Raw genomic sequence first — 14518 nt, forward strand, 5'->3', positions numbered from 1 at the left:
CCTGCACATACATAAATTAATAAATCAAATTAAAAAAATCCTCAATTAATATAAATATAAATCAAACAAATGTGCAATCCCTGCCAACATGAATAACAACAGGCAAAGGTGCAAGCTTGAACAAATTATTAAAACAATAAATAAACAAACTCTGCCATAAATTAATAAAATAAACAAAGCTGCAAACCTATAAATTAATAAATAAACTAGAAAATCGTACATTTATAAACATATAATAAAAACAAATGTTCAAATAGCCCTGCCAAAATAATATATGATTAATAAAAGACAAAGGTGCATGCAAATATATAAATGAGTAAAATAACAATAAAAATCTGCATACCTGCACATTAAAAAAAATCTCAATTTAATAAAAATAAAAATAAAAACAAATGTGCAAACCCTTGCCAAAGTAATAAATACATACATTTAAACCAGTAATTCAATTAATAAATTAACAAACACAGCCACAAATGTGCAAGCATGCAAATATGTTAATTATTTGATTAATTCTGACAATTATGAAAAATTATAAATTAATAAAAATAAAATAAAAATAAATGTGCAAACCATGCCCAAATAACAAATTATTTAAAATAAACAAATAGATTGGGACATTTTTTCCTACTCATGGCAAAAAGTGTCCAGGTTGACCTAAATTACCCTATTTTATTTTATTTTATTTTATTTTATTTTATTTTATTTTATTTTATTTTATTTTATTTTATTTTATTTTATTTTATTTTATTTTATTTTATTTTATTTTATTTTATTTTATTTATTTTATTTTATTTTATTTTATTTTATTTTATTTTATTTTATTTAATTTTATTTATTTAATTTTATTTATTTTATTTTATTTTATTTTATTTTATTTTATTTTATTTTATTTTATTTTATTTTATTTTATTTTATTTTATTTATTTTATTTTATTTTATTTTATTTTATTTTATTTTATTTTAATTTAATTGTATTTTATTTAATTTTATTTTGAAATAGCTTGTTCTATCTACGCAGCGTGTGTGTCAGTGCGCGTCCTCCTCCAGCAGAGGCCGCTGTGGGCGTGGTCTGAGCCGGAAGCGGAAGCAGCAGATGCGCAGGCTGCAGTGGGGGCGCAGTAGTGAAGATGGCGGTGAGGGGTTCAGTGTTTAGATGGGTTACAGGGGACATCAGCCACACACACTACCTGACGAACAGGTAATAAACACTCCTTTGACTGTGTGTCTGTTTACTGAGCGCTTCAGATCCTCTGTCTCATCCTCTGGCATGAGCTTTAGTGGTTTAAATCAGATCATATAACGGGATGAATTTAATAATAAACACTGCATAATGATTATGACATGGTTCTGTCCTGGCGTTTGTAGATGTAAACAAAGCGTTTCGATTTATTTAATGACAACATGACATAAAAATAGACCTTATGTCCATATAACTTGCTTCAGAAACCAAGTCTGTGAAATAAAAAAACATATACATTATATTATATTTGGCTGTTTTTATCAGACAGGTCATGAACAGTTTTGGGTTTCCCACATTCCACCCATTGGCAAATCACTATAATAATGTTTATCATGGTTTCTCCGCATAGATTCACCCTCCAGACGCAGCAGAGGTGTGGCTTCCGCAAGGGAACGAAGAAGGTGGAGCTAAAGAAGGGCGTGGCCGAAGAGGCCCAGGCCAATGAAATCCTCCACCAGAAGGGCGTGGCTCCGCAGCCGGACACGCCCACCCCACACCTGCCCACCAGGTCATTTGGCAGACTGGTCAAACCATTTGTCTTCACCATAGGGGTTGGTATATTTTTTTGCCACGTGATGGATGTCATGCATGAAACGAATTTCTGCATAAATCGTTCCAAAAATCCATGCATATTTAATCTGGATTCTGATCTGGTTTATGCCGTCATTTTATCTGGATTCTGATCTGGTTTATGCAGTTATTTAATCTGGATTGTGATCTGGTTTACACCAGTGTTGCCACAGTTACTTTGAAAAAGTAACTTAGTTACTTTACAGATTACTTGATTTTAAAAGTAACTAAGTTACTTTACAGATTACTTGATTTTAAAAGTAACTAAGTTAGATTACAAGTTACTTTATTAGTTACATTCATCAGTTGCCGACAACACCTCTGCAGCCTCAACATAAAAATGACAACCGTTTTTGCAAACACTAAACATAAAACATGTTACACTACACTAAACATAAAACACTAAACATAAAACCCTAAACATGTTAATGAAAAGGTACAAATTACTTTGTGTTTTTATTAAATACATTTATGAAAAACAATTTATATTTAATTTTTAATTTGTATTTATATATGAATGTAAATAATTATATGGGCCTACACAAATAATATAAAATTACAAGATTTATATTTGATTGTAAACGTAATGTGCAGCTCTGTAAAGGGACAACAAATATATGATCGATCCGTGAGAACAATATATTTTTTAATAATCTTTAAGTGCACAAAACTATGAAAATATATGAAACGCTTCAAAACTTCAAAGCTTCGACAACAAAGCGCTTATGCGCATCCCGGGTGCAGAATGATGCGCTTAAAGCAACATGGAGTCAGTGTGTGCAGTGCAGCGCGAGTGCACATTGAAAAGTCCACGGCATAAAGAGAAGATGAGCGTCGAGCCCACAAATCCTAGTCTACTATGTAGCCTATCGGTCCAAACATTCACTGATTATTTGTTTCTTCACAGTTTTTAATTCTGGTTATTGTGCGTGTGATGCTAATTAATAGTCCTTGTGTTGTCACCTGAGTAGCGAGCACAACATCTTTCAGAAACCGCAAGATAAACTCCAGGAAGATAAATTATTTTATCAACATATCAAGTATTAAAACGGGAATATATCATATGGAGTGAGCTTTACCGCTGACTGTAACCGAACGCGACGCGCAGCTTGAATGCTGAACGGAGAATGATTGACAGCTACAGCGGAGGAAAGACATTCAGCTATGGAATGGCTTTAGATGACTTTGTAGGCTACTAGCAAATAATAATATTCTAATAATGATTGCTGAAGGATAATGTGACAATATATATTTCTGATGATTATTTAATTATCACGACATGCCTAATCTGAGCAAGTGACTGCCTGTCTTGAGTTTTGTCGACAGACGGAGGCGGCAAGAAATTTGACAGAGCGGCCGCCTCGTAATTCTCTATGCAGGAAAACCCTGCTGAGACTAAACAAGAAAGCAAAAATATATATTTTTACTAAGGAAAATTACAAAAAAAAGTAACTCACTGTGACTTGGATAAATTACTTTAATCTGATTACTGGTTTGGAAATAGTAACGCGTTAGATTACTCGTTACTGGAAAAAGTGGTCAAATTAGAGTAACGCGTTACTGGCATCACTGGTTTACACAATTATTTAATCTGGATTCTAGTCTGGTTTAAAAAATAATTTAACCTGGATTTTAATCTGGTTTATGCAGTTATTTAATCTGGATTGTGATCTGGTTTACACAATTATTTAATCTGGATTCTGATCTGGTTTATGCAGTTACTTAATCTGGATTCTGATCTGGTTTATGCAGTTATTTAATCTGGATTCTGATCTGGTTTATGCAGTTACTTAATCTGGATTCTGATCTGGTTTATGCAGTTATTTAATCTGGATTCTGATCTGGTTTATGCAGTTACTTAATCTGGATTGTGATCTGGTTTATGCAGTTATTTAATCTGGATTCTAGTCTGGTTTAAAAAATAATTTAACCTGGATTTTAATCTGGTTTATGCAGTTATTTAATCTGGATTTTGATCTGGTTTACACAATCATTTAACCTGGATTTTAATCTGGTTTACAAAATAATTTAACCTGGATTTTAATCTGGTTTATGCAGTTATTTAATCTGGTTTATGCAGTTATTTAATCCGGATTTTGATCTGGTTTACACAATCATTTAACCTGGATTTGAATCTGGTTTATGCAGTTATTTAGTCTGGATTCTGATCTGGTTTATGCAGTTACTTAATCTGGATTCTGATCTGGTTTATGCCGTTATTTAATCTGGATTCTGATCTGATTTACACAATAATTTAACCTGGATTGGATTTGAATCTGGTTTATGCAGTCATTTCGTCTGGATTCTGATCTGGTTTATGCAGTTATTTAATCTGGATTCTGATCTGGGTTACACAATAATTTAACCTGGATTCTGATCTGGTTTATGCAGTTATTTAATCTGGATTCTGATCTGGTTTATGCAGTTATTTAATCTGGATTCTAATCTGGTTTAGACAATAATTTAACCTGGATTCTGATCTAGTATATGCAGTTATTTAATCTGGATTCTGATCTGGTTTACACAGTTATTTAATCTGGATTCTGATCTGGTTTATGCCGTTATTTAATCTGGATTCTGATCTGGTTTATGCCGTTATTTAATCTGGATTCTGATCTGGTTTATGCCGTTATTTAATCTGGATTCTGATCTGGTTTACACAGTTATTTAATCTGGATTCTGATCTGGTTTATGCCGTTATTTAATCTGGATTCTGATCTGGTTTACACAGTTATTTAATCTGGATTCTGATCTGGTTTATGCAGTTATTTAATCTGGATTCTGATCTGGTTTACACAGTTATTTAATCTGGATTCTGATCTGGTTTATGCCGTTATTTAATCTGGATTCTGATCTGGTTTATGCAGTTATTTAATCTGGATTCTGATCTGGTTTACACAGTTATTTAATCTGGATTCTGATCTGGTTTATGCAGTTATTTAATCTGGATTCTAATCTGGTTTAGACAATAATTTAACCTGGATTCTGATCTAGTATATGCAGTTATTTAATCTGGATTCTGATCTGGTTTACACAGTTATTTAATCTGGATTCTGATCTGGTTTACACAGTTATTTAATCTGGATACTGATCTGGTTTATGCCGTTATTTAATCTGGATTCTGATCTGGTTTACACAGTTATTTAATCTGGATTCTGATCTGGTTTATGCAGTTATTTAATCTGGATTCTGATCTGGTTTACACAATTATTTAATCTGGATTCTGATGTGGTTTATGCAGTTATTTAATCTGGATTCTGATCTGGTTTACACAGTTATTTAATCTGGATTCTGATCTGGTTTATGCCGTTATTTAATCTGGATTCTGATCTGGTTTATGCAGTTATTTAATCTGGATTCTGATCTGGTTTACACAGTTATTTAACCTGGATTTGAATCTGCTTTATGCAGTCATTTCGTCTGGATTCTGATCTGGTTTATGCAGTTATTTAATCTGGATTCTGATCTGGGTTACACAATAATTTAACCTGGATTCTGATCTGGTTTATGCAGTTATTTAATCTGGATTCTGATCTGGTTTATGCAGTTATTTAATCTGGATTCTAATCTGGTTTAGACAATAATTTAACCTGGATTCTGATCTAGTATATGCAGTTACTTAATCTGGATTCTGATCTGGTTTACACAGTTATTTAATCTGGATTCTGATCTGGTTTATGCCGTTATTTAATCTGGATTCTGATCTGGTTTATGCAGTTATTTAATCTGGATTCTGATCTGGTTTACACAGTTATTTAATCTGGATTCTGATCTGGTTTAGACAATAATTTAACCTGGATTCTGATCTAGTATATGCAGTTATTTAATCTGGATTCTGATCTGGTTTACACAGTTATTTAATCTGGATTCTGATCTGGTTTATGCCGTTATTTAATCTGGATTCTGATCTGGTTTACACAGTTATTTAATCTGGATTCTGATCTGGTTTATGCAGTTATTTAATCTGGATTCTGATCTGGTTTACACAGTTATTTAATCTGGATTCTGATCTGGTTTATGCAGTTATTTAATCTGGATTCTAATCTGGTTTAGACAATAATTTAACCTGGATTCTGATCTAGTATATGCAGTTATTTAATCTGGATTCTGATCTGGTTTACACAGTTATTTAATCTGGATTCTGATCTGGTTTACACAGTTATTTAATCTGGATACTGATCTGGTTTATGCCGTTATTTAATCTGGATTCTGATCTGGTTTACACAGTTATTTAATCTGGATTCTGATCTGGTTTATGCAGTTATTTAATCTGGATTCTGATCTGGTTTACACAGTTATTTAATCTGGATTCTGATCTGGTTTATGCAGTTATTTAATCTGGATTCTGATCTGGTTTACACAGTTATTTAATCTGGATTCTGATCTGGTTTATGCCGTTATTTAATCTGGATTCTGATCTGGTTTATGCAGTTATTTAATCTGGATTCTGATCTGGTTTACACAGTTATTTAACCTGGATTTGAATCTGGTTTATGCAGTCATTTCGTCTGGATTCTGATCTGGTTTATGCAGTTATTTAATCTGGATTCTGATCTGGGTTACACAATAATTTAACCTGGATTCTGATCTGGTTTATGCAGTTATTTAATCTGGATTCTGATCTGGTTTATGCAGTTATTTAATCTGGATTCTAATCTGGTTTAGACAATAATTTAACCTGGATTCTGATCTAGTATATGCAGTTACTTAATCTGGATTCTGATCTGGTTTACACAGTTATTTAATCTGGATTCTGATCTGGTTTATGCCGTTATTTAATCTGGATTCTGATCTGGTTTATGCAGTTATTTAATCTGGATTCTGATCTGGTTTATGCAGTTATTTAATCTGGATTCTGATCTGGTTTATGCCGTTATTTAATCTGGATTCTGATCTGGTTTATGCAGTTATTTAATCTGGATTCTGATCTGGTTTATGCAGTTATTTAATCTGGATTCTGATCTGGTTTATGCAGTTATTTAATCTGGATTTTGATCTGGTTTATGCAGTTATTTAATCTGGATTCTGATCTGGTTTACACAGTTATTTAATCTGGATTCTGTTCTGGTTTATGCCGTTATTTAATCTGGATTCTGATCTGGTTTACACAATTATTTAATCTGGATTCTGTTATGGTTTATGCCGTTATTTAATCTGGATTCTGATCTGGTTTATGTAGTTATTAAATCTAGAATTTTTTTCAGTTCAGTGATACAGTTGATGTATGAATGCTTTTAAATGGCATTTATACAAATTCATGTTGCTTTTATTTCATAAGTAAGATTCAATGTGTGTGAATTATAATCTTTTGCATTGTTGTATTTATTTTCTCTATGTAAGAGAATATTGTAATAACTCCAGCTCAGTTTACAGGTTGTTCGTTCGGCGGAGCAGCAATATGGCAGTACGAAAGTTTAAAGTCTCGTGTCCAGAGTTACTTCGACGATGTGAAAGCAGACTGGATGGAGAAGATGCGGCCTCAGAAACAAGGAGATGTACGCAAACAGGTGTGTGTGTGTGTGTGTGTGTGTGTGTAAGCATGTTTAATGTAAATGTATGTCTTCTGCTGTGTTTAATGAACATGTGGTTTTCTGGTGGTCTGCAGATGAATCAGTGGTGGAACAGTTTAAGTGAAGGACAGAAAACAGTCACAGGTCAGACACAATGAATGACCCAAACCATTCACTTTACACAGGTTTAGATTACCGTAAAACTTCAAATAATAGCCGAGTCCCAAATAGACGCCTGTCTCTTTTAAACGCCTGGTGTGACGACAGGTTTGGGTTAATAAAGGCCGGTCTCAAATAGACGCCGGGTCTGTTTTTTAGTATAGCGCTGTATTTGATCTTCTCAAACCCGTCAGATCGTCTGTTCTATGTTTTGATTATATTTCACGTGACAGACGGAACCGTTCATGAACGACTCATCACTATGGCAACATAACAAAGAGGTTAACGAACTTTCAGTCTTCAGTTTTTCTTAATTCTCTCAATACCACCATGGAGAAAAGTATAATTTGACATTTAAGCTGACAGTTGTCGAATTTCAAGCGTGGGTAAAGCTGGATACGGAGCGGCTGAACATTCCTTTGATGCTTGCGCGCAGACGTGCGTGTGTGTTTGTGTGTGCGAGGGAGAAAGAGGAGATATATTTCATTAACTTCGGGATGTTATCCTTGGGTATGTGGCCTGACAGTAGCTTCTGATGGAATTGTTTCAAAGAGGGAGAGCCGTGCGCATCTGGGCGGGATCTGTTAGCGCGAGCAAGGCAGAGTTAGCGGAGGCTGGAGAGGGAGAAGTGGAGGAGGAATTCGCCCATGAACTTGTAATTGAGAATCGCGGGGATGATGATAGTGATGAATAGAGTAATTTTCTATCACATGATTGCAGTTGTTTTACAGGGTAGTCTTCATTCTTTCTTGATGTGTTTCGGGCAACAAGTTCATACGCTCAATGGATTTTAGCGGTAACTTATATTGTTCTGCCCATTGCTGTCACATCGTTTCGTTTTTTGTGCTGCCAATAATCTAAGACATTTCTTACATTAAATGATTTGTTAAACACATTCGAATTAATTATAAATAAAACGTAATATAATGTGGTAACCTCCTACCGTCACGCTTGAACATCTCCACACTATATTAAAGGCCTGTCTCTTATAGACGCCTGTTTCAAATACAAGCCGGTGCAGTTCGGGGATTTGGGTAAATAGAAGCCCGGGCTATTATTTGAAGTTTTACGGTATAATGTAAAGTGTGATTATAATGTAATTAAATAAACATATGCTGTCCATCTATTTCTCTGTGCACTGTTACCTCTGAACAATCGCTCTCTCTCTCTCTCTCTCTCTCTCTCTCTCTCTCTCTCTGTCTCTCTCTCTCTCTCTCTCTCTCTCTCTCTCTCTCTGTCTCTCTCTCTCTCTCTCTCTCTCTCTCTCTCTCTCTCTCTCTCTCTCTCTCTCTCTCTCTCTCTCAGGCATCATTGCAGCTAATGTGTTGGTGTTTTGTTGTTGGAGAGTTCCCTCTCTGCAGCGCTCCATGCTCAAGTACTTCACCTCTAACCCCGCCTCCAGTAAGTGAAGTCATCCTCTATATTTGACCAGAATCTCCTTCTGGGTCACTCCTGTTCACACTGTATCAAATAGGGTTGAAAAGTGGATTATGGTCTGATTTACACTTTACTGTACAATCTGGCATGGCCTCAGCTGTTTTGCTGATCTAGTGTTTTAATCTGGATTCTGATCTGGTTTATGCAGTTATTTAATCTGGATTCTGATCTGGTTTATGCAGTTATTTAATCTGGATTCTGATCTGGTTTATGCAGTTATTTAATCTGGATTCTGATCTGGTTTATGCAGTTATTTAATCCAGATTCTGATCTGGTTTATGCAGTTATTTAATCTGGATTCTGATCTGGTTTATGCAGTTATTTAATCTGGATTCTGATCTGGTTTATGCAGTTATTTAATCCAGATTCTGATCTGGTTTATTCAGTTATTTAGTCTGAATTCTGATCTGGTTTATGCGGTAATTTAGTCTGGGGTATGATCTGGTTTATGCCGTTATTTAATCTGGATTCTGATCTGTTTTATGAAGTTACTTAATCTGGATTCTGATCTGGTTTATGCAGTAATTTAATCTGGATTGTAATCTGGTTTATGCAGTTATTTAATCTGGATTCTGATCTGGTTTATGCAGTTATTTAATCTGGATTCTGATCTGGTTTATTCAGTTATTTAGTCTGAATTCTGATCTGGTTTATGCAGTAATTTAGTCTGGGGTATGATCTGGTTTATGCAGTAATTTAGTCTGGGGTATGATCTGGTTTATGCAGTAATTTAGTCTGGGGTATGATCTGGTTTATGCCGTTATTTAATCTGGATTCTGATCTGGTTTATGAAGTTACTTAATCTGGATTCTGATCTGGTTTATGCAGTTATTTAATCTGGATTCTGATCTGGTTTATGCAGTTATTTAATCTGGATTCTGATCTGGTTTATGCAGTTATTTAATCTGGATTCTGATCTGGTTTATGCAGTTATTTAATCTGGATTCTGATCTGGTTTATGCAGTTATTTAATCCAGATTCTGATCTGGTTTATGCAGTTATTTAATCTGGATTCTGATCTGGTTTATGCAGTTATTTAATCTGGATTCTGATCTGGTTTATGCAGTTATTTAATCCAGATTCTGATCTGGTTTATTCAGTTATTTAGTCTGAATTCTGATCTGGTTTATGCGGTAATTTAGTCTGGGGTATGATCTGGTTTATGCCGTTATTTAATCTGGATTCTGATCTGTTTTATGAAGTTACTTAATCTGGATTCTGATCTGGTTTATGCAGTAATTTAATCTGGATTGTAATCTGGTTTATGCAGTTATTTAATCTGGATTCTGATCTGGTTTATGCAGTTATTTAATCTGGATTCTGATCTGGTTTATTCAGTTATTTAGTCTGAATTCTGATCTGGTTTATGCAGTAATTTAGTCTGGGGTATGATCTGGTTTATGCAGTAATTTAGTCTGGGGTATGATCTGGTTTATGCAGTAATTTAGTCTGGGGTATGATCTGGTTTATGCCGTTATTTAATCTGGATTCTGATCTGGTTTATGAAGTTACTTAATCTGGATTCTGATCTGGTTTATGCAGTTATTTAATCTGGATTCTGATCTGGTTTATGCAGTTATTTAATCTGGATTCTGATCTGGTTTATGCAGTTATTTAATCTGGATTCTGATCTGGTTTATGCAGTTATTTAATCTGGATTCTGATCTGGTTTATGAAGTTACTTAATCTGGATTCTGATCTGGTATATGAAGTTGCTTAATCTGGATTCTGATCTGGTTTATGCAGTAATTTAGTCTGGGTTATGATCTGGTTTATTCAGTGTTTTAATCTGGATTCTGATCTGGTTTATGCAGTTATTTAATCTGGATTGTAATCTGGTTTATGCAGTTATTTAATCTGGATTGTAATCTGGTTTATGCAGTTATTTAATCTGGATTTTGATCTGCTTTATGCGGTTATTTAATCTGTTTCTGATCTGGTTTATGCGGTTATTTAATCTGAATTGTGATTTTATTTGCACAGTTATCTAATCTGGATTGTAATCTGGTTTATGCAGTTATTTAATCTGGATTCTGCTCTGATATATGCAGTTATTTAATCTGGATTATGATCTGGTTTATGCAGTTATTTAATCTGGATTATGATTTTATTTGCACAGTTATCTAATCTGGATTGTGGTCTGGTTTATGCAGTTATTTAATCTGGATTGTGGTCTGGTTTGCACTGTTATCTAATCTGGATTGTGGTCTGATTTGCACTGTTATCTAATCTGGATTGATCTGGTTTCAGAGACGCTGTGTTGGCCTATGCTGCTGTCTACATTCAGTCACTATTCTCTCTTCCACCTGGGGGCCAACATGTACGTGCTGTGGAGTTTCTCTTCCAGCATCATCAACCTGATGGGCAAAGAGCAGTTTGTGGCGCTCTACCTCTCAGCAGGTGTGTGTGAGAGAGAGAGTGTGTGTGTGTGTGTGTGTGTGTGTGTGTGTGTGTGTGTGTGTGTGAGAGAGTGTGTGTGTGTGTGTGTGTGTGAGAGAGTGTGTGTGTGTGTGTGTGTGTGTGTGTGTGTCAGTCAAAAACTGTCCTACTCTATAAATTCTTCAGCTATTGGACTTTAACTTTTTGTTCCCATGTCCTCAGGTGTGATTTCTAGTTTTGTCAGTTATGTGGGTAAAACAGCGATGGGTCGGATGGGTCCGTCACTGGGGGCGGTGAGTGTGTGTTCAGATTAAACATTTCAGATATTCATCAGCTTTCATATGAATGTTGTGAATAAGTTGTTGTTTGTTGTGTCAGTCAGGGGCCATCATGACCGTCCTGGCGGCTGTTTGCACCAAAATGCCTGAAGCCAAACTGGCCATCATCTTCCTCCCAATGTACACCTTCACCGCTGGAAACGTGAGTGTGTGTAAGAGCAGGGATTTCTCAGTAATGATGGCTCATTCTCATGATCTTCTCCTGCCAACAGGCACTTAAGGCCATCGTCGCCTTGGACGCAACAGGCTTGATTCTGGGATGGCGTTTTTTTCGATCACGCGGCTCATTTAGGTGGAGCTTTATTCGGCATGTGAGTAACATTAAATCTATTAGAATTGTTTTCATTATTTGAAAGATAAATAAAATAGAAATATTCGAAGAAAAAACGGTTTCACGATGTAATTTCCTTCAGCTTTTAAACTGTTTATGTAGATATTTAATATGGATTAAAAACTGGTTTATGCAGTTATTTAATATGGATTCTGATCTGGTTTATTTATTAATTGAAAAATGTTTCATTAATTAAAATAAGGATCAAATAAAATATTAATTAGATCTGGTTTATGCAGTTATTTCATCTGGATTCTGATCTGGTTTATGCAGTTACTTAATCTGGATTCTGATCTGGATCACGCATTTATTTAATCTGGATTATGTTCTGGTTTATGCAGTTATTTAATCTGGATTCTGATCTAGTTTACGCAGTTATTTAATCTGGATTCTGATCTGGTTTATATAGTTATTTAATCTGGATTCTGATCTGGTTTATACAGTTATTTAATCTGGATTCTGATCTAGTTTACGCAGTTATTTAATCTGGATTCTGATCTGGTTTATGCAGTTATTTAATCTGGATTCTGATCTAGTTTACGCAGTTATTTAATCTGGATTCTGATCTGGTTTATATAGTTATTTAATCTGGATTCTGATCTGGTTTATACAGTTATTTAATCTGGATTCTGATCTGGTTTAGTCAGTTTTTTAATCTGGATTCTGATCTGGTTTATGCAGTTACTTAATCTGGATTCTGATCTAGTTTACGCAGTCATTTAATCTGGATTCTGATCTGGTTTATATAGTTATTTAATCTGGATTCTGATCTGGTTTATACAGTTATTTAATCTGGATTCTGATCTGGTTTAGTCAGTTTTTTAATCTGGATTCTGATCTGGGTCACGCATTTATTTAATCTGGATTATGTTCTGGTTTATGCAGTTATTTAATCTGGATTCTGATCTGGTTTAGTCAGTTTTTTAATCTGGATTCTGATCTGGTTTATGCATTTATTTAATCTGGATTATGTTCTGGTTTATGCAGTTATTTAATCTGGATTCTGATCTAGTTTACGCAGTTATTTAATCTGGATTCTGATCTGGTTTATACAGTTATTTAATTTGGATTCTGATCTGGTTTATACAGTTATTTAATTTGGATTCTGATCTGGTTTAGTCAGTTTTTTAATCTGGATTCTGATCTGGTTTATGCATTTATTTAATCTGGATTCTGATCTGGTTTATGCAGTTATTTAATCTGGATTCTGATCTAGTTTACGCAGTTATTTAATCTGGATTCTGATCTGGTTTATATAGTTATTTAATCAGGATTCTGATCTGGGTCACGCATTTATTTAATCTGGATTATGTTCTGGTTTATGCAGTTATTTAATCTGTTTCTGATCTGGTTTATGCAGTTATTTAATCTGTTTCTGATCTGGTTTATGCAGTTATTTAATCTGTTTCTGATCTGGTTTATGCAGTTATTTAATCTGGATTATGTTCTGGTTTACGCAGTTATTTAATCTGGATTATGTTCTGGTTTATGCAGTTATTTAATTTGGATTCTGATCTAGTTTACGCAGTTATTTAATCTGGATTGTGATCTGATTTATGCGGTTATTTAATCTAAATTAGAGTGAAGTTGAAGTTCTAAAATTCAAATAAAAGATAGAAATGTATATTAAAAAAATATGAAAAATGCACATCCTAAAATTACTTTAACTAACATTAAAACAAAGACTGAAAATATAAAAATAAAAGCTAATTCAAAATATTAATACTATATAGTACTTTAGTATTAAGCATATACATATTCTTTTTGAATACTAGCAAAGACCCTCCCCTTGAAAAGTGTGTTTAGTTGACCACTTGATGGCTCTTAACACCATTTGTGCAAAGACAACTCTGTCCAGTCTCTGTGCTTATCTCTCTCTCTTTCTCTCTTTCTTTCTCTAGCTGGTACATACTTTACGGCCACGAGATTATTTGGAAGAATCGAGAGCCGCTGGTGAAGTTGTGGCATGACTTCAGGACGAGAGGACAAGGACCTGGCGGCAATGGCTCGATTTAGAGCATTGCATTGTGGGTAGACGCTGAGCAGATGACCTGAAGAGGAAAACAAGTTTGAAAAACGGACACACACACACACACATGCTGACGTGCTGTTTATTCTGTGTGTGAGAGTATTGCGGTGATGTCATTATGTACCGCCCCCCCCGAGTTTAAAATTTGGTAGCTCCGCCCACAAACGATCCGGAGGGGCGGAGCTTCAGCACACAGCTCAACTCTAAGGTCGTCATACGTCTCAATGGCGGTGAAACGGCCCACTCAAACACCATGTACAGAAATTTAAATGTTCAAAATAGCCTGTAATTGTCATTTAAAAGAATAAAATGATTATTTAAATTTCAGTTTTCATCAGAAATCACCTGGTGCGAGTGCTTATTTGCTATAAGTGTGTATAATATGTTCTACTTAAGTTTTGTTGATTTTCCGTGTTTCACATGAGACTTTGCTCCCTGTTAAATGGGAATGATTAGCCAGGTTTCTCTATAACACACTCACACACCTGTACTATACATCTCACACACACACAGTTTCAGTGTTTT

The 14518-nt window shown here is 34.6% G+C and overlaps 1 protein-coding gene across 1 annotated transcript; it reads left to right on the plus strand.

The window, feature by feature from the left end:
* Positions 1–1058: 1058 nt before the first annotated feature.
* Positions 1059–14121, plus strand: parlb (presenilin associated, rhomboid-like b). Its single transcript, XM_079822609.1, is given in 11 exon segments — positions 1059–1198; positions 1590–1791; positions 7177–7317; positions 7416–7464; positions 8785–8880; positions 11167–11316; positions 11518–11588; positions 11674–11775; positions 11846–11899; positions 11901–11944; positions 13866–14121. Coding segments are annotated over 11 exon segments (1095 nt in total). The 5' UTR covers positions 1059–1127; the 3' UTR covers positions 13981–14121.
* The last annotated feature ends 397 nt before the right edge of the window (positions 14122–14518 follow it).

This window comes from Gobio gobio (genome assembly GCF_949357685.1).
Source record: "Gobio gobio genome assembly, chromosome: 8".
Lineage (NCBI taxonomy): Eukaryota > Metazoa > Chordata > Actinopteri > Cypriniformes > Gobionidae > Gobio > Gobio gobio.